This window comes from Monodelphis domestica, chromosome 5, assembly GCF_027887165.1.
Source record: "Monodelphis domestica isolate mMonDom1 chromosome 5, mMonDom1.pri, whole genome shotgun sequence".
In the NCBI taxonomy this organism is placed as follows: domain Eukaryota; kingdom Metazoa; phylum Chordata; class Mammalia; order Didelphimorphia; family Didelphidae; genus Monodelphis; species Monodelphis domestica.
In genome coordinates this window covers 104,841,323-104,863,084 of record NC_077231.1, presented here as the reverse complement: position 1 = coordinate 104,863,084, position 21,762 = coordinate 104,841,323, and the positions used below count along the sequence as shown (strand labels likewise).

Here is a 21,762-nt window from a genome sequence, read left to right as displayed (position 1 = left end):
ACATTATTTATACATAATGGGGGAATATGGAAAAATGTGCCTGCCAAATCAGTGGATTAAGGGAGAATTTATTACCAAACATGAGAGAGAGGAAATTCTGGAAAGTATAATGAATGATATTTATGTGAATTTAAAATATTTTTGCACAAACAAAACCAATATATTCGAAATTAGAAGGAAAGTAGGAAACTAAGAAAACATTTTTACAGGTAGTTTCTCTGATAAAGACCTCATTTTTGAAATATATAGGGAAAATGAGCCTAATTCCTAAAAATAAGAGCCAATCTCCAATTGAGAAATAGTCAAAGGATTTGAACAGAAAATTTTCAGAATGAGAAAACAAACAGTCATATAAATTTTTAATCACTTTTGATTAGAGAAATGCAAATTAAAACACATGAAATACCACTTCAGATTGGTAAACATGACAGAAAAGGAAAAAAAGACAAATGCTGGAGGGGATGTGGAAAAATTGGACATACACTCTTGGTGGAGTTGTGAACTTGTCTAAACATTCTGTGTAACAATTTGAATTGTGTCCAAAGGGATATAAAATTGTGTATACCCTTTGACCCAGCAATAGCAATACTGAGTCTATATCTCAAAGAGATAAAAGGAAAAGAAGGTATTTGTAGGGACTATAATCTGTTATTAATTGGTAGCTATTGATGTTCTATTGATAGACTATTGGAGATTCGGTTGTTTGGCGTTAATGGTTGAAATTGTCAGTTGAGTAGAATTGGCTGGAGTTCAGGTATACAAAAAAAATTTATTTATATTAAATTCTAAGGCAACAGCAAAAGGAAAAGGAAATGTAGATACTGAATAGGAAATATTCCCTAATCTAAAACTTCTAACTGAATCCCCCCAAAATCAACTAAAATTCTGTAAGGAGTGTCTTCTACCTGAAACCAGGCCTACTCTGAACTCTTATCTAGCTAAAATATGGAATATCTACTCAACTATCTTTTTAAATATAATTTAGAAATCCAGACTCTGCTCTTTCTCCAGCCAGAGAAAGATCTTATCTGACAGCTGTTAGTCTTCTGCTCCTTGTTGCTCTTCCATGCCCCCTGGTGGAAATTCCAGAGAGCTACATAGCTACTCTTCTGTTCAGCTCAGGAGTTCATTATAGAGATTTTGCAAACCAGGTATCATTAATCTCTTCCCAGATGCTCAGAGCCAGCTACCTAGACACCTTTCCTCAACAAGGAAGATCCAAGGAGTGATCGTTTGTTACCTGACTTTTCCCAAGGCTCTTTGGGAAAATTCTTTCCCATCATCCCTTTAGGATTCCACTCTGAATTAAGATTCCAGCTTATTTAAAAAAAATGTCTTCAACTCTATCACTTCTTCCAATTAATCAAGAGTCTCTAATTGCTTACCTAATTAACAAATAACTTATTACAGAGTATGTGTACAAAATATTTATATGAGTTCTTTTTGTGTGGCAAAGAACTAGAAGTTAAGAGACTATAATATTAGAAATAGCTGAACAAGTTGTGATATATGATTATGATAAATATTATTGTGGTACAAGAAATGATAAGCAGGATGGTTTCAAAAAAACTTGGGTAGGTCTATATGAATTAATGCACAGTGACATGAAAAAACTGGGAGATTACTGTAGACAGTAACAGCAATATTATAAAGATGATCAACTGTAAAAGACTTAGCTGCTCTAATCAATACAATGATCCAAGACATTCCAAAGGATCCATGATGAAAACTGCAAACCACTTCCAGGGAGAGAACTGGTTAACTCTGAGTGTAAATTGGAGTATAATTTTTTCATTTTCTTTATTTTTCTTGCTTTTTTGCAAAATGTCCAATATGTTTTGTATAACTTATATCATATTACTTGCCTTCTTAATGTGTGGAGGGGGGACTATAAGAAAGTAGAGAATTTGGAACTCAAAAGTTAAAAAAATCAATGTTAAAATATATAATAATAAAATTTGGATATAATGAAAGTCACCATACTTTTTATTTTAGCAAGACTTTTTTTCTGAGTGAAAACAAAAACATATTTAAAATGTTAGAGAACTTTATTTTGACTCTCAATTGATCTACCATGAACTTAGAAGATAAATGCCTGCAGAAATTAATATTTTATTACTTACCATTTATTACTTATCCTAACATACTTCCATTTCTGCCAAAATATTTGCTGTTTCTTATTCTTGACATGTTACATTTTGACAAGAGTATATTTTTAATAGCAGGAAATATTAAATGGGACTCATAGTTCCATGTGTTCTACTGAGTATATGGAAATGTTCTTTTTTTTCTGGTCTTTTAAGTCCAGAATTTTTAAAAACTATTTTAAAAACTACTACTTGATAGCTCCTGTTGCATGACTTTGCTCACTTCAAACTCTGCACTTAAACTGCCTTTATGCTCCCCTCATAATTCCTTTTTACCATCAAGACCTATATCAAATCTACTTTTGCTGAGAAACCTTTCCTAATTAACCTAGCCATACATAATAAATACATGTTGTAGTACTCTATATAAGCTGAATAATTATGCTGTGGAAGAGATCCATACTGAATTTGATGACTCAATTAAAAGACTGATTTTTCAGTCTTTAAGCTGAATTACTATTATATAAAATATATTTTTAATTTGCATTTTTAAATTTGTCTTTAATTTTTTAAAATCATTTCACATATCATTTGTCTTATCTCACTAAGTGGATTTCAAAATCCTTTTGAGCAAAGATAAAAGACTTTTGCTTTGCTTTATAACACTACACCTGTCTCCAAATCCAAATCAAAGATGATGGGCACATAGTAAATGTTCTATAAATGCTTAGGCAGAGAAGTTAAAATAGAGCACTAGACTTTGAGTCAGGAGGATCAGAGTTCAAATCTGGCCTCAGACATAGGCATGACCTTGAGCAAGTTGCTTAACTTCTGTGTGCCCCAGTTTCCTCATCTACTCACTCAAGATTGCCATGAAGATAAAACGAGAGCATCATAATTACTCCACTGATAGGTATATCACAGATTGAAGAAAAGAGGGTGAAACTAAAATACGGGTAAGAAATTTACATATGGAGAGCACATACATTTTATCCTAACGTACTTGTAAGAACTATCTTTAAGAAGCTGTTGGGGCAGCTGGGTAGCTCAGTGGATTGAGAGTCAGGCCTAGAGATGGGAGGTCCTAGGTTCAAATCTGGCCTCAGATACTTCTTAGCTGTGTGACCCTCAGCAAGTCACTTAACCCCCATTGCCTAGCCCTTACCGCTCTTCTGCCTTGGAACCAATACACAGTATTGATTCCAAGATGGAAGGTAAGAATTGAAAAAAAAAAAAGAATTGAAAAAAAAGAAGCCCACTGTCATAAAAAGAATATATACATATATTTTAATTAAGAAACTTTTCATGAATAGTTTTCAACAAAAGCATTTAAACAATTTTCAAACTTATTTTAAATTATCATGAAATAAGCTGTTATTAAAATATTTTTTTCATTTTCTAGATACCACAAATTTGAGAATATGGAATATATTTATCCGCAAAAAAAAACAGTTATGAAGAAAATCCAAAGGGCTTATTTTCTAATATATATTTGTATTTATATATAAAATACTTGTAATTTCACAGCAGAACAAGTATATATATATAGTTATATTTCGTTTAATACAAATACTAATTAATTAAATATATTATTCACCATTCAATATCACATAAAAATAAAATCCCAACCAAAATGTGTTGTGATTTTTCATATTCAAGGTTGTCAGAAAGCAAATTCCTACCAGTTAGTGTTTCAGAATAAACTTTAAGAGTTTTATTTCTAAACAGTAATCTCCATGTACCACCTTTCATAGCTTAATAGTTCAAACAAAGCACAAAGAAGCCAAACCAGAGACATGAATCCAAACTTAACAACTATTCAATCACTTTTGGTGGCATGAGATATCATACACTCCACCCCACCCTACCTCTAGCCCCTGATCATCCACTCTTATGTCTGGAAGATGTCACGTCTGACAACTCAATTCATAAATTCCAATCCTTTAGCCTCTAATTACTCAGATTTCATCTGTATGTCCCAAGAACTTCCTCCCTGTCCCCCTCCCAGAACAGTATTCTCCAGGAACCAAGCTGGGAAGATGAAGGTAGGTTGGGTCTCCAGGGGACCACTTAGCAACTAATAATGTCTCAACTGGGTCTCACATTTGGTGCCTGCAGCATGATGGTGAGTTCTACAGCTTGAAGTTCTTCCTTGTTTGGTGGAACTGAACTCATCTTGTAGGTGACTTCATCTCAGTCTACAGAAACCTATTCTCCTTCTACGTAGTAGATATGAAGGAAGAGGTGTAATGGAGTCATGTCCTATGGAGCAGCAGAAGCACATATAGACTCCCTGATAGATAGATGGTCCTTTCAAATACCTGAAATTACTGAAAAGGTCCTGTTCTACTGGGTTCACAAGGGCCTGAGGATGAAGCCTCCTCCCTTAGGAGAGGGTGAATGGTTGCTTTCCTTAGGATCATAGAATAGAAAGGGAAAGACTGAGATGAGATAAAGGACAGGATGAGGAATTTAGGTGGTTGGACAGGTTATAGTTGACATGGTTGGGCAGGGGCACTGTCTCAGCCCCTAAGGGCACTAGTCTACATTTCCCCATAGAAACAGCAATGACCTTTCCTGGTCAAGGATTCAGCATATGCTTTATGTATTGGTTATTTAAGGGATTCTAGTGTATTTAAACTTGAAATATTTCAGTGGAATGGTAATCTCAACAATTTGGATATTTTCCCCATTTGTAAAGATATAAACCCAATTATACTTTAATTCACTCTTCAGTTCTTACCCAAATTAGATAATGCTTGTAAAGTGCTTAACACAGTACTTGGAACATGAAAAATGTACTATAAAAATGTTTATTTTATTCCCTCCCTTCGTCCCATGTTCTCCTATAAATTTTCAACAAAGGATCTATCCAGCACAATGGAGGATTTCCTCTAAATCTTTTTCAGGTGCAGCACTGAAATTATTTTCCTTCGTGTAATCCTTTTATAAAAAAAAAGACATTTATATCATATGAACATAATCATGCAAAATAAATTCTCACACTGGTCACATCCAAAAATATGTTATAACATTTGTACAATCCAGTGGAATTGCTTGCCAACTCTGGGCTGGGGGGGGGGGGGGAGGGGGACGAGGGGAGAGGAAGAAAATAATGGAAAAATATTTAAAAATTAAAAATGTGTTAAAAAATCTGTCGCTATAGAGGCAGAGCTCATCAGCAGTCCGCAGTCCTCTGAAATTATGCTTGATCACTGTATTGATCAGACTTAGTTTTTTTTTGTTTGGTTGGTTTTTTTTTTAATTATATGGATGTTATAGTATAAATTGTTTTCCTTGTTCTCACTTCTTTCTGCATCTATTCATAAAATTATTCTAAGACCTAGCTGTGTGACCCTGGCCAAGTTTCTTAACCCCCATTGCCTAGCCTTTACCACTCTTCTGCCTTCGAACCAATACATAGGATTGATTCTAAGGTGGAAGGGTTTAAAAAAATGTTCTAAGATTAGTCTAAAAAGCCAACTCTTCATTTCTTACAGTAGAGTAGTATTCCATTATATTCAAACACCATAATTTGTTCACTGATTCTCCAATGTATAAGTGCCCTCTTAGTTTCCAGTACTTTGTCATTAGTAAGAGTGTGGTGATAAATAATTTTTAGACAAATAGGACCTCTTCCTAATCCTACATTTCTTTTGTAAAAGGTTTTATGCGAATACTCATGTTTATGATGTAGCTGGAACTGTCCTATAACTACTTGTTTCCACCATATACCTCTCTGTTTTCTTTTGTATCATATGCAATTTGAGATTGTGTTTTATGGAAATTTGGGTACTATGAGATGAACAATAATGCAACACCAATGGGAAACATTTAATCTTAAAAATTGGGTTTTATGCTTGGAGTAGCTTTATATCACTGAAAGCACTGCAGATTTCCCCAAATGAAATCTAGCCTACTCTCTTACTCCTAATCATAGACTCAACTCATTGTTCATTTGCAGTGCCTGTCCCAAATATATATATATATATGAATATATATATACATATATATATATACTGGTAAAAAAAAGCTCAATGAACTGTCCACCCAAATACATGTTAATCTAGAAGATAAGCATCCATAAATGAAAGTTGCCATAAGACACATAAAATTGTTTTCTACAATATCATGGAATATTCCTAATAATCTTGGTAAAAAAGCATTAAAGTAAAATTATGTTATTTGCTTTGGACTTTAAAAGGGCTTTTCTGACTAATAGCTATTTTTAAAGCTAAGCAGAGATATCTCTTTTCTCTCAATAAAAGTCTCATAAAAAGGAATGAGTACTTGAAGACCTCAGTAAAAATTTTAGTTATTAGAGTCTGGGAAACAGTTGTCTTTTGCTTCTAGCCTTCCTGTTTCTATTTTCTGTTCTCTCTTATTCCCCTGCTAAGGTTAAGAGATGTTAGAATTAAAGGAAATCAATACAAATGGTCAAAGCAGATGAACAGGCAATTTTCAGAAAAAAAATCAAAGCTATCTATAGTCATATGAAAAAATGCTCTAAATCACTTTTGAATAGAGAAATGCAAAATAAACAACTCTGAGGTACCTACCACCTCACACCTAGCAAATTGGCCAATATGACAGAAAAGGAGAATGATGAATTTTGGAGGAGAGGTAGAAAAATTGAGACAGTAACATACTACTGGTGGAGTTGTAAACTGGTCCAACCATTTTAGAAAGCAATTTGGAATTATGCCCAAAGGGCTGTAAAACTGTTCATATCCTTTGTTCCAGAAATATCATACTGGATCTATATCCCAAAGAAAAAAGAGAGAGGGGACAGCTAGATGGCTCAATGGATTGAGAACCAGGCCTAGAGATGGAAGGTTTTGGTTCAAGTCTGGCCTAAGACATTTCTTAGCTGTGTGATCCTGGGCAAATCACTTAACCCCCATTACCTAGCCTTTACCGCTCTTCTGCTTTGATTCTAAGAGAGAAGGTAAGGATTTTTTTTTTAAAGAAAAGAGTCCAAAAGCTTAAAAATATTTATAGAAGTTCTTTTTGTAATGGTAAAGAATTGAAAATTAAAGGGATGTCCATCAATTGAGGAATGGCTGAATAAGTTTGGTACATGATTTTGATGCATACTACTGTGCTATAAGAAATGACGAGCAGGATGGATTCATAAAAACTCAGGAACACATATGAACTGATGCAAACTGAATTGAGCAGAGCCAGGAGACCACTCTACACAGTAACAGCAATATTTGTATAATGATCAATTGTGAATTGCTTAGTGAGTTTCAGCAATACAATGATCCAAGACAATTCCAAAGGACTTATGAAAATGTCATCCTGAGAAAGAACTGATAAAGTCTGAATGCAGACTGAAAAACATTTTTTAAAACCTTATTTTTCTTGTATTAGAATAAGATATGATCAGCCATGTAGTGCCAATAGGGATGTGATGAGGATTTTGATGTTAAAGAATCGCTGTACTGCAAATATAAATAACATGGAAATATGTTTTGAAAAATGATACATGTATAACCTAGTGGGACTGCTTGTCAGCTTTGGGAGGGGGAAGAAGAGCAAGACCAGGGGGTGGGGGGTCATGAATCATGTAACCATGGAAATATATTCTAAATAAAAAAAATTTTAAACCTATTTTTCTTGTTTGTTTGTCTTTTGGCCAGGGGTGTGGTGGTAAGGAGATCTCTGTTCTCTTTTTCAATAAGTCTAATATGGAAATATGGTTTGTATAATGGTTTGTATAAATATGGTTTGCACATGAATAATCAATATAAAGGTGCTTATCTTCTCAAGGAAGGGAAAGAGGGAATTTAGAACTCAGAAATTACAAAAAATGTGAAAATTTGTTCGTACATATAATTAAGAAAAAGTAAATTAACATTCAGTAAAAATGACATCAATATGTGGCTATCAAAAAGCATAATTTGTTTAAACTTAGTGCAAAACTTTTTTACTGTAAACAGAATAATAAACATTTAGTGAAAATCTATCATATGCAAAGGTATCAGATATCACCTCTAAACTTTATTTGTGACAGTAAGGCCAAAAATTCTTAAATTGAGGACCATCAATTTATTGAATTTCAAATGAAGACTGAAATTTCAGGTTCCAGAATTATTTATTTTCCAGCTTAGACTCATATCAAAATTTTCACCCAGTCACATTATTTCCTTAAGTATTTCTTTAAAACTATGTAACTGGTAATTAGTATTTTCAAAATAGAATCAAAGGAATCTATATGCAAAAAGTCAGCATTAACAAATTTCATTTTAATATTTATCATGATATTGTTCTAGTCAAGAAAATGCTGTAAGAAAAGAACACAAGCATTGTTACTCATTTTTAAAAAATAGCACCATGGTCATGTAGAAGATTAACATTTTATTTTTTCCTTTTCTATCCTTTCCTCTGTTGTTACTTGAATATAGTCATTTAAAGTTATACTTATAATGAATGAACCTGCAAATCATTACATTTTTATCTCTCAAAAGAAGAAAACTGGCATGATAAATTCATTATTTAATTTCTATAGTAGCAAATTGTGTTAGGCTGTATCAATTTCCCCTGCATGAGCCATCAAATTAGCCAATATCCCTCTGCTAGTCTTTAAGTTAAAATTTCATTAATTTTTTTTCAAGAAGGAGCAGTTGAGAACTTCTTCCTCCTTAACATTAAACAAGAGTCAAACTGCTTAACAAATCTTCTTATGGTGATAAGGTAAATATATACAAAGTGAATTATTTTTCATCTATACTAAATATGACTAACCAGTTTGTAGTCAGGGAATAAACTGTGAGAATGAGCAAATTAAAAAAAAAAAAGAATCCCACCTTGAAAATTATAATGGTGACAGGGATTCTCAAGACACAAATTGGGAAGAGAATTATTCCAAAGCATCTATAAGCAAAGTCTCAAAGAAAAACACAGTGGAGTACAAATTCAACTAGAATTCCTGGAAGATAATAGTTAAAATAGTTTTATCATTGATATGAGAATGCTAGAGGGAAAAGTTGAAAAAAAGAAGTTATGGAAAAAACTATGGAGAGAATTAATAACTTGACAAAGAGGAATTAATACCCTACCTGATGGACAAATTCTTTGAGAAAATAGAATGGATCAAATAGAAGCTAATGATGCCTTCAAACATAAAAAAGACTTAAAGTCAAAAGGCTAAAAATAGGAGAAAATAAAAGAACTTATAGTAAAAACAAATGACCTAGAACAAAGACCAAAGAGAGAAAATTAAAGACTAATTGGGCTACCTGAAAGCCATGACAAAAAAGACAAAATTTTTAAAAATCACAAGAAAACTGCCCAGATTTCTTGGAACCAGAAAGCTAAGTAGACATAGGAAGAATTCTTTCACAAAATAATCTAAATAGATATATGACCTTAATATTAAAAATGCTACAATAAAAAATTAAAAGAGAAGATAATATATCTCACAGCTTTAGACAGGAAATATATTCTTAATGAAACAAGGGATAGAACCTATTAAAAAAGAAGGAAAAGGTAACTTTGATTACATGAAACTAAAAAAAGCTTCTGCACAGAAAAAAGTTAATGTACCTACAATGCTAGCCATCAAATTGGAAAAAAATCTTTGTATCAAACTTCTCTGGCAAAGGTTTGATATCTAAAATATGTTTTTTAAAAAACCAGATTAAACACACATGGGGGAAGAGAGAGACAGAGAGATACATATAGATGACCAGAAAACATTCCCCAAACCAAAGATAGGAACAAACAGTTCTCAAAGAATTGAAAACTACAATCACATAAAAGAATATTCTGAGTCACTAATAACAGGAGAAATATAACTCAAAACAACCCTGACATTTCACCTCATACCCTACAAATTTGGAATTATGCCAATGCAGTCCTTACCCTTTGACACAGAAATTCCATACTCCAAGGAGTCTATTCGGAAGAAGTCTCAATATACACAAAAATATATATAGCAGCACTTTCTGTAATAGCAAATATTAGAAACAAAATAGATTCCCATTGATTTGGAAAATATATGAATGATACATGAATGTAATGGAAAATTATTGTGTTGTAAAAAAATTCCAAAATGAAAACTCTTAAAGGACATATCAAAGTCCAGAGCTTCCTTGTAAAAAAAAATACTGCAAATAGTCATAAAGAAATAATTCAAACACAGATGTCCCACCATCTGAATGACATGGAATATATATACTACTACTACAAATGAGAGAACTTGGAATATGATCCTAAAAGGCAAAAGACATAGGCTTACAACCAAGAATAACCTACTTAATAAACTCAATATAATCCTACACTGAAAAAAATAGATCCTTAATGAAAAAGAGAACGTTTAAACATTTCTATTAAAAAAAACAAACAACACAACACAACCACCACCAAAAAAATGGAGAGCTGCTTAGAAACTCTTAAGTACCAAACACAGGAATCAAGAGAAACAAAAACATAAGGACCTAAAGAAGGATCAGCTGCAAACATTCTAATGAGGGGATATGATAGAGGTATCCCCTCTGAATCTTTCATCATCAGGGATCATAGAAGAAGTCTAATTAGAGAAAAGACCCAGGAGTGCTTGTGTTTAGACCTCAGGCAGGGAAAAGGAGAGGAAAATTATAATTATCTTACATAAACAGGGTGTGAAGTATGTAAACAAGGAGGAAGGAACTGGGGCAGGAGCTGTCCCTTTAACCTCACTCTCATCTGAACCGTCAAAGGAGGAATAATGACACCCACACGCCCCACTGAATTGGGTATATGAATATATTTAATTCAAAAGGGAAATAGGAGGGGAAGGAGAGAAAAGTGAATTAGGAGGACGACAGATTAAGGGAAGAATGGAGCCTAAGCAAAACAAACTAAGGATGAACAAAAATTTACATAGCTTTTTTTGACATGCAAAGAATTAGAAACTGAGTGTCTATTAATTTAGTAATGACTGACAAACTACACTAGATAAGAATGAAAAAAAGTATTAATGTGGGTAGAAAGAGAAAGTCAGAACTAGCTAAATATAATTGTAAGTTGGGGGGGGGGATGAAAGGTGAAAATAGGAAAGGCAACTAAAAATGAAGATGAGTGATGAATGAAGAAAGAAAAGATATGGAAAATAATTTAGAACCCCAAAAGAGGTTGAAATGACCCTGCAAACTAATGTGGAAATAGGCCTGGCTAGAGACTTCAAGAGGATGCTGTCTGTGGGAAATGAATGAAATGGTTCAAAAAAAAGTATAAAGATCAAGGTGGTCTGGTGACGGGAAGGAGAAAAGAACGGAGAGACAAAAACATGAAAATGGGCTTGCTTACGGGAGAAGCCTGGAAATCAGACAAGCTCACTGAAAAGGGGTAAGGGAATGCGGAAGATCCAGGCTGAGCTGAGGGGTTGGCGAATAGTCATGATGTTGTAGAGAGGACCTGGCTGGATGAGATAAAGGCATCCCAGCGTCCGTGAGACGAGCTAGAAAAGATAGGAGAAACACAAGGGGCAAAATGTTTAAAAGAGGGACTTGTCCCAGGGAGTTGCTCCATCACTAAACTTACCGATCCCTAGTCCCACGACAACTCGGCCGCACAACAGCGTCTCCTTATTTTGCGCCACCGACAGCACCACGGAGCCAGCAGTGAAAAGCGCACTGGCCAGCAGGATGGCGGCGCGGCGTCCAAATACGCCGTTTAGGGCCCCGCCGGCCAGAGCCGAGACGGCAGCCGCCCCCACAGTTCCAGACACCAGCAATTCCTGCCACAGCGCATCCAAGCTAAGCTGCCGCTTCAGCAGCAGCATAGCCCCGGACACCACTCCGGTGTCATAGCCAAAGAGGAAGCCGCCCAGGGCTGAGAAGACCGACACTACATAGACGAAGGAAGGGGTCTCGTCCTGTTGGAACTGCCGCCGCGCTGCCCGCTCCAAGTCCCCGCTACTAGTACTTGAGCCAGGGCCGGGGCCACCACTACCCTGCAGGCTACAGAACGACTCAGTGGCAGCAATAAGGCTCTGTTCCCCAGTGGCGCTGGCCCAGTCTGGATCTTGTTGCTTCCTCCGCCTCTCGCCCATGAGGCTGCTCAGGCTCCGCAGGGTATACTCCACATTCTCGCTTGCCTTGCGATTCATAGGGGAGCCTTTGCCTTCCCCTATGAGGAAGAAAAAGAATCTCCAGGGCCGGGTATGAACAGCAGGTTGAGGAGCCTAGAGCTAAGCGGAGCCTCTGCCGCCGCCAAAGCTGCTGCTGCTGCTGCTGCTGTTGCTCCTGCTGCTGCTGCTCCTGCTGCTGCTGCTTTTGCTGCTGCCGCCGCCGCTGCGGCCGCCTCCTTTTCCTTTCTCTTCCAGGAACTCAGCAGGAGCTCATGATACCTGATGCTGCTATCGCCCTTCTTTTTCTCCCCTGTTTCCCTACTACAGCTGTAGCTGACACATAGGAAGGAAAACAGATGCCTGCTGAGGAGCTACGGAAGCTGCAGAACTAGAGTCCAAGAGGAGTTGGGAGTCTGAGCTGGTCTCCAAATCAGACCTCCCCCCCCCCCCGCTCCCCAAAGCTACGAATCTGGCGCAGCTGAGCTGAAATGGGAGGAGGAGCCCCAGTGATCACATGTGGCACTGGCAGGAGTTGGAAATGTTTGAGCTGTTTTGCCTCTGCTCAATATCTGCCCTCCTGGTGGGAGCCCCCAACTCTCACAAAGGCAAGTGGTGGGGCTATTAGGGCTTCCCCTCAAGATTGCCCAAGCGGTAAGCAGGCGATAAATTAGTTTGGACCTACATCATATTGACATTCAGCCCCTCTGGGAGACTAGCAACAGCTTGTTGGACTGGTGAAGAAGAAGGAACAAATCTGTGCGTTGCTCCTCTCAATATGCTAAACTGACCTCTTTTGGGTCAACCAGACTTTTGAATTGAGATTGTGAATTGTAGTTGGTGCAATGTAGGGACCCATTGGGGTAGCCTTCCAAAAGGGAAATCGATTCACTTAGTCTGGTGGAAGAAAACTTCAGTTCTCGATTCTCACCTTCCTGGCCAGGTGTCCTGGCTGGAAAGAGTCTTAAGAAAAATGCCTTGCTGTGGCACTATTGATAGGTTTTGTTTTTTGTTTTTGCTCTGCTAAGTGTTAATATCCTTTGGAGAAAAAATAATGTATTAGCTGGGCAAAGTTGGGCCTACTGTTAAATGTGAATTATACATGAGAGGTAGGGGGAAAGGGCTATTGAGGATACAGTCCTGGAAGCATGCATGCACTGGTACTTGTTTCTTGACAACTTGTGTTTGTGTTTATGTGTGTGTGTGTGTGTGTGTGTGTGTGTGTGTGTGTTTCTGTGTCAAGGGTGGAGTTGTTGAACCAGCTCTTGGAAATACATGATGAAGGGTAATGGTAAGACCTTGTTAGTGACAAATAGAGTGCATAGAATTTCCATGGGTGTTTCCTTTCACTCTCTTTTGGGATTCCTTCTGAATTTCCAGACTTCTTTTTACAATGCCTCAGACTTCCCCCTTTGGAACTTCAGTCTGACCCTGTAGCTTTCCCATTCTGGGCCTCTTCTTCTGATGGGTAAGTTCTTTTTAGACTGTTCTTTTAAGGAAAGTACCCAAGCCAGATATGTTCATTCTTTTTTTCTCATCCAGCTTATCTTGGTTGAGTCCAAATGACCTGCCTGACCCACCAACAGTGGATCATGTCAAAAGCAAGAGAGAAACTTATTTATCAATTATGTCACATCCAAAAGTAAACTCTGGTGAAAAGAATGAATGTGGCTCTCACTGTTAGTTTGAATTTACTCTTTTTTAACCCTTGCCTTCTGCCTAGAACCAATAAGAGCAGCCAAGGATAGGCAAAGGGGGTTAAGGAATTTGCCAGCTAGGAAGTGTCTGAGGTCAGATTTGATCCTAGGACCCCCTATCTCTAGAACTGATATTCAATCCACTGAGTCACTCAGCTGCCCCCTTGAATTTACTCTTGTAAGGGATCAAAGTAGTAGAAAGGAGATTGTACTCCAGTATAGAGATGTTTTTGTACTTCTATTCTTGCTATTTTTCTCAGTAAATATACTTTTGTGAAAGCTAATTGATGTTTATAGCTTTTCAACAATACCAAGAAGATTTCAACTGATTAATAATAGCAAGGACATACTTATTGGCACTGGCAAATGATATTGGGACATAAGTCACTAGTTGATAGACAATTCATTAGAATAGAGACTTGAAATGGTAGGATTAGAAGCATCACACTACCTCTCAAGAGTTCCCTTAGAGGTTATGGCAAAATTGGGACTCTAATGCATTGCTGGTGGATTTGTGAATTAATACAGCCATTCTGGAAAGCGATATGGAATTATGCACAAAGGGCTTTAAATGAATACCTACACTTTGATCCAGTAATACCACTGCTGGGTTTATAACCCAAAGAGATAATAAGGAAAAATACTTTTACAAGAATATTCATAGCTGCCCTCTTTGTGGTGGCAAAAATCTGGAAAATGAAGGGATGCCCTTCGATTAGGGAATGGTTGAACAAATTGTGGTATATGATGGTGATGAAATACTATTGTGCTATAAAGATTGATGATATGGAGGGTTTCTATATGAACTGGGAGAACCTCAATGAACTGATGCAGTGTGAAATGAACAGAACCAGGAGAACATTATACACAGAAAGTAAAACACTGTGGAACAGTCCAATGTAATGGACTTTGCTACTAGTAGCAATGCAACAAACCAGGACATTCCTAAAGGACTTATGGGAAAAAATGTTATCCACCTTAAGAGAAAGAACTATGGGAGTAGAAATGCAAAAGCAAAGCATATAACTTCACTTATCACGTGTATGTGTATATGTACATATATATATATATATATATATATTGCTGTTTTTCTCAGTAAATATACTTTTGTGAAAGCTAATTGATGTTCATAGCTTTTCAACAATACCAAGAAGATTTCAACTGATTAATAATAGCAAGGACATACTTATTGGCACTGGCAAATGATATTTATATATAATAAATATAAATATATAAATATAAGTGTATAAATGATGCATATATATGGGTATGTAATTTAGAGTTAAGGCTTTTTAAAGTGACTCTTTAGCAAAAATGGATAATATGGAAATAGGTATCAAATGACAACATTTGTACAACCCAGTGGAATTGCTTGTTGGCTCTGGAATGGGGGAAGGAAGAAGGAAGGGGAAAAAATAAATCATGCAAACATGGAAAAACATTTAAAAATTAAAAATAAAGAAAAAATGAGAAATCTGAGAAGGAGATGACCCATGGTCATATATTTATGTATATATATATATATATATATGTGGGGGGGGTTGAGTATATCCAGAGTCTCATTATGTGCAGGAGAAAAAGAATCTGTATATAGTGAAAAGTAAACAAATTACTTATAACAGAAGTTCACAATTCCATGTACAATCCTTTGTTTTTTATTTGTATATTGTCTAGGAGACAAGCCAAAATGGCAAGAGTAGAAAGAAACAATATAGACTAGCTCTCTAAGCATTTAGTGTGGAGCTTGGTACATAACAGGTATATAATAAATACATGTTGCCTGACAGACTCCACACTATGACTACTTCAAGGACTATCTGAAATGAAGGTCAGAACAAGTAGTCATTAGCAAATGAAGGGAAAACTATAGTGGATCATCTTACCAGTTTGAAATCACAAATTCAACTCTATGATAGGCAAGGGAAAATATTTTAAGACAGGGGCAGCCAGGTTGCTCAGTGGATAGCGAGCTAGGCCTGGAGACCAGTGGTCCTGGGCTCAAATATGGCCTCAGACTCTTCCTACTGGTCCAGTCACTTAACACCAATTGCCTAGCCCTTACTATTCTTCAGCTTTGGAACCAATACTTAGTGTCAATTCTAAGACAAAAGGTAAAGGGGAAGGAAGGAAGAAAGAAAGAAAAAGTTAGAGGTGGACTTGGATCTGAGAGCCACTCCCTTGAGAGTAGAGGAAAGCTGTGATGCCAAACAATGAGAGGAAATCACAAAGCTAATCCCAGGAATGGAAGAGGGACATGATACTATATGCTAGTCTTAAGCCAGAAGAAGGGATTTCAGAGTGGAAAAAAAGCTGTTTCTCTAAAATAGGACAGGGTATCTCAAAGCCAATTCCCCCAAGAACAGAAAAGGGTGTTGTTCCTCTATTCAAAGCAACAGGACACCAGATAAAACAGGACAAGATATTTCAAAATCTCCACAATCCCAACAGTACCCAGAGCCTAGCCATAACACAAAGTTCCAATCTGGAAAGTAAGGCAGGAAGAATGAGTAACCAAAAAAAAAAAAGATGGAGTCATTATGACACTGGAATACCCAAGACCCTATTGCAGAAGAGATTAACTCCAAAACTTCTGTAAAAACAAAACAAACAAACAAACAAAAAACAGTGCCTGCCCACAAGATCAATTTCTATTGTAAAAATAATGAAAGTTTTAAAAAATTAAAAATTTTATAAAACTGAAATTTAAAAAAATAGACAAAATAATTGACATAGAAATGAGATCTTTGGAGGAAAAACTTTGAAAGAAAGTAACTTGGCACAAAAAGATGTTAAAATACATCAATGTAACAAACTCTTTGAAATATAGAATAACCAAATGAAGTTAATGACTTGATTAGAAAACAAATATAAGTCAAAATATGGAAATTTGGAAGACAAATAGCGTTTTATACATAAAAATGCATATGTAAAACATATTAAGGAGAGATAATTTAAAAATCACTAAATTACCTGAAAGCCATGATCAACAAAGAATCTGGATTGCCATAGTTCAAGAAGCCATAAAGGAAAATTGACTAGGTATTAGAAGGCAAAGTGAAAATAGAAAGATTCCACCTCTCCAAATAAACCTCCAACAAAAACTGTCAAGAAATGTCAGAGTCCAAACTCCTTTTACGACACAAACATGGTACTGATTCCAAAACCAGGCAGGTCAAAAACAGAGAAAGAAAACTATAGACCAATCTCCCTAATGAATATAGATGCAAAAATCTTAAATAGGATACTAGCAAAAAGACTTCAGCAAGTGATCAGAAGGGTCATCCATCATGATTAAGTAGGATTTATACCAGGGATGCAGGGCTGGTTCAACATTAGGAAAACCATCCACATAATTGACCACATCAACAAGCAAACTAGCAAGAACCACATGATTATCTCAATAGATGCAGAAAAAGCCTTTGATAAAATATAACACCCATTCCTAATAAAAACACTAGAAAGCATAGGAATAGAAGGGTCGTTCCTAAAAATAATAAACAGTATATATCTAAAACCATCAGCTAATATCATTTGCAATGGGGATAAACTAGATGCATTCCCAATAAGATCAGGAGTGAAACAAGGATGCCCATTATCACCTCTATTATTTGACATTGTATTAGGAACACTAGCAGTAGCAATTAGAGAAGAAAAAGAAATTGAAGGCATCAAAATAGGCAAGGAGGAGACCAAGTTATCACTCTTTGCAGATGACATGATGGTCTACTTAAAGAATCCTAGAGATTCAACCAAAAAGCTAATTGAAATAATCAACAACTTTAGCAAAGTTGCAGGATACAAAATAAACCCACATAAGTCATCAGCTTTTCTATATATCTCCAACACAGCTCAGCAGCAAAAACTAGAAAGAGAAATCCCATTCAAAATCACCTTAGACAAAATAAAATACCTAGGAATATACCTCCCGAGACAAACACAGGAACTATATGAACACAACTACAAAACACTTGCCACACAACTAAAACTAGACTTGAGCAATTGGAAAAACATTAACTGCTCATGGGTAGGACGAGCCAATATAATAAAAATGACCATCCTACCCAAACTTATTTATCTATTTAGTGCCATACCCATGGAACTCCCAAAAAATTTCTTTACTGATTTGGAAAAAACCATAACAAAGTTCATTTGGAATAACAAAAGGTCAAGGATATCCAGGGAAATAATGAAAAAAACACTAATGAGGGCGGCCTAGCAGTCCCAGACCTCAAACTATATTACAAAGCAGCAGTCATCAAAACAATTTGGTACTGGCTAAGAGACAGAAAGGAGGATCAGTGGAATAGACTGGGGGCAAGTGACCTAAGCCAGATAGTATACAATAAACCCAAAGATCCCAGCTTTTGGGACAAAAATCCACTATTCGATAAGAACTACTGGGAAAATTGGAAGACAGTGTGGGAGAGATTAGGAATTGATCAACACCTGACACCCTACACCAAGATAAATTCAAAATGGGTGAAAGACTTAAACATAAAGAAGGAAACCATAAGTAAATTGGGTAAACACAGAATAGTATACATGTCAGACCTTTGGGAAGGGAAAGACTTTAAAACCAAGCAAGACATAGAAAGAATCACAAAATGTAAAATAAATAATTTCCACTACATCAAATTAAAAGGCTTTTGTACAAACAAAACCAATGTAACTAAAATCAGAAGGAAAACAACAAATTGGGAAAAAATCTTCATAAAAACCTCTGACAAAGGTTTAATTACTCAAATTTATAAAGAGCTAAATCAATTGTACAAAAAATCAAGCCATTCCCCAATTGATAAATGGGCAAGGGACATGGATAGGCAGTTTTCAGATAAAGAAATCAAAACTATTAATAAGCACATGAAGAAGTGTTCTAAATCTCTTATAATCAGAGAGATACAAATCAAAACAACTCTGAGGTATCACCTCACACCTAGCAGATTGGCTAACATGACAGTTATGGAAAGTAATGAATGCTGGAGGGGATGTGGCAAAGTAGGGACATTAATGTATTGCTGGTGGAGTTGTGAACTGATCCAACCTTCTGGAGGGCAATTTGGAACTATGCACAAAGGGCGATAAAAGAATGTCTACCCTTTGATCCAGCCATAGCACTGCTGGGTCTGTACCCCAAAGAGATAATGGACAAAGAGACTTGTACAAAAATATTCAGAGCTGCGCTCTTTGTGGTGGCCAAAAATTGGAAAACGAGGGGATGCCCATCAATTGGGGAATGGCTGAACAAATTGTGGTATATGTTGGTGATGGAATATTATTGTGCAAAAAGGAATAATAAAGTGGAGGAGTTCCATGGAGACTTCCAGTCGACCTCCAGGAAGTGATGCAGAGTGAGAGGAGCAGAACCAGGAGAACATTGTACACAGAGACAAACACACTGTGGTATAATCGAACATAATGGACTTCTCCATTAGTGGCAGTGTAATGCCCCTGCACAATCTGCAGGGATCAAGGAGAAAAAAACACTATCCATAAGCAGAGGACAAACTGAGGGAGTAGAAACACCGAGGAAAAGCAACTGCCTGACTACAATGGCTGAGGGGACAGGACAGAGGAAAGACTCTGAGCGAACACTCTGATGCAAATCCTAACAACATGGCAATGGGTTCGAGTCAAGAACACATATGATACCAGTGGAATCACGCGTCGGCCACTGGGGGTGGGAGGGAGGAAAAGAAAATGATCTTTGTCTTTAATGAAAAATGCATGGAAATGATCAAATAAAATACTAAAATATTAAAAAAATAAAAAATAAAAAAATAAAAAAAGAAATGTCAGAGTCAAAATCAAGACCTTTAACATTTTCAAGTCAAAAAACAAATTACTGCAAGCAGCCAGAAAGAGTCAAAGTACTTAAGAATCATAGTCAGTATTATAGCAGCTGAGTGGCTTCATGGATTGAAAGCCAGGCTTAGAGATGGGAGATCCTAAGTTCAAATCTGGCCGCAGGCACTTCTTAGCTGTATGACTCTGGGTAAGTCATTTAACCTCCATTGCCTAGTTAAAAAAAATTTTTTTTAAAGAATCATAACCAGTACCACAAAATATTTAGCAGCTACAACTCTAAAGGAGCAGAAAGAATAGAATATGATATTCAAACAGTATAGGCTTATAACAAAAAATTACTTATCCAACAATATTGATTATAATCCAGTAGAGGGGGAAATGGACTTAATGATAGAGAACGTACAAACAAAGCAATAAGTTATGGGTAAAGCTGCTCTATCTGGCTTCCTCCTTTGCATCATCATTCAGTCTCTTAAAAACTCTCATTGCTGAAACAACAACAATAAAAAAAAAACCCAACAACAAATCAATGGACTGGGCATGTAACTAAAAAACATCCTGGAAAACAAACTGGAAATCCTTATTTAAACACCAAATTAGAAACCTGAAAATCAAGGAAGATATTGATAATATCAACTGAAGATATATATGCATACATATGTAGAATTAAATTAAAATGACCATTTAAAACATAATTAACTAATTTGATTTAAAAAGAAGAGGAAAACCAAATTACTCATATCAAAAATGAAAAGGGCAATGTTCACAATAAATAAAGAAAAAATAAATACTACCATTATTGATTATACCAAATAGGAATGATTTCACGTAATTATATGACATTAAATTGACATCTTAAGTGAAAGTAACATGTTCAAAAATATATAATAATCATTAACAGAACAAGGCATTTAGAATGTAAGTTACAATCTATGAAAAATACATTAAACAAGACAGAAATATACTTCCAAATGGGAAGGGGGGAAAAACTATGACCAGATGGACAAGCAAATTCTAGGAAACATTCAAAGAAGGGATTATTCCTCATATTGTATAAAGTGTTTGCAAAAGTAGCAAAAGAAGGTATCCTACCAAATACCCAAACCAGAGAGAGTTAAAACAGAGAAAGAAAACCATACTCCAATCTCCCAAATGAAAAAATGATATAAATTTTTAAAATAAAATCAAATAAATTTCCTATCACAAAACCCCCCAAATTTAATATAGCACAAAAAGTATATATTACAACCAGGCAGTTAACAAGGGAAAAATTTCTTATTTTCAAGCTCTTAAAGCAATATGTAAAAATGTTCCAAATTGCTAATAATTAGAGAAATGCAAATTAAAGCAAATATGAAGTTTCACTGCACACCTATTAGATTGGCAAATGATGAAACTGAAGGGATTAGGACAGAGACAGCAAGTGATTAATTTTAGGAATTAAGTGAACCAAACTTTCACTCATTTTTGAGATTTGGAAGAAAATCTTATTGCATTGTTTGATCTTAGCCCTACCTGGTTAGAAAACTGGACCACCTCTACCTACTATTTATCTCTCGTAACCACTCAGAAATATGGTCAGATCCAAAGGAGTTTTCTCACAATTGTACATCTCAGCCAACTCATATATCTTATTTGAAAATGAGCCTTGTACTGAAAAATCAATGATTGTTTCCATATTCATCTTATTATTTATAGATCTTTGGAAGGATTAGGAGTCTTCTTTTCTATTTCAGTCATTTGAAATTCTTTACTGTCTCCCTCCCAATTTAGAAAGTCCCTTATCTTTCCTCCAATTACAAATCAGATTACCTAGAGTTGTATCCTAGCTAATTGTTTTCTTTTAATTAATTGGGCTTATTTGATTGTTTTTAATGTATAAAAATCCATTTTTCCTTGTATTCTGGATCCAGCCCTAAGCTGAGTAGAGGGCCAGGTCCAAATTTTCTGGGCAATTGATATTCATTGTTTAATAAGTTAAAATTTTTCATCTTTCCACCCACCAAACAAAGTTGACAAAAAAGGAAAATGACCAATGTTGGATATACTGAGGTGAAACAAACACACTGATTTATAAGAATATTGGTAGAATTATGTATTTTGTTCTGGAAAGCAATTA

General features: G+C 35.7%; 1 protein-coding gene across 1 annotated transcript in view; it reads right to left on the bottom strand.

Annotated features, from left to right (window-relative positions):
* The window catches only part of SLC2A13 (solute carrier family 2 member 13), a 135,272-nt gene extending 121,238 nt beyond the window's left edge, over positions 1–14,034 (bottom strand). The window contains exon 1 of the mRNA XM_001367315.5: positions 11,616–14,034. Coding sequence (XP_001367352.3) covers positions 11,616–12,183 — 568 coding nt within the window. The 5' untranslated portion in view covers positions 12,184–14,034. The remainder of the gene's footprint in view (positions 1–11,615) is intronic.
* Between the last annotated feature and the right edge of the window lie 7,728 nt (positions 14,035–21,762).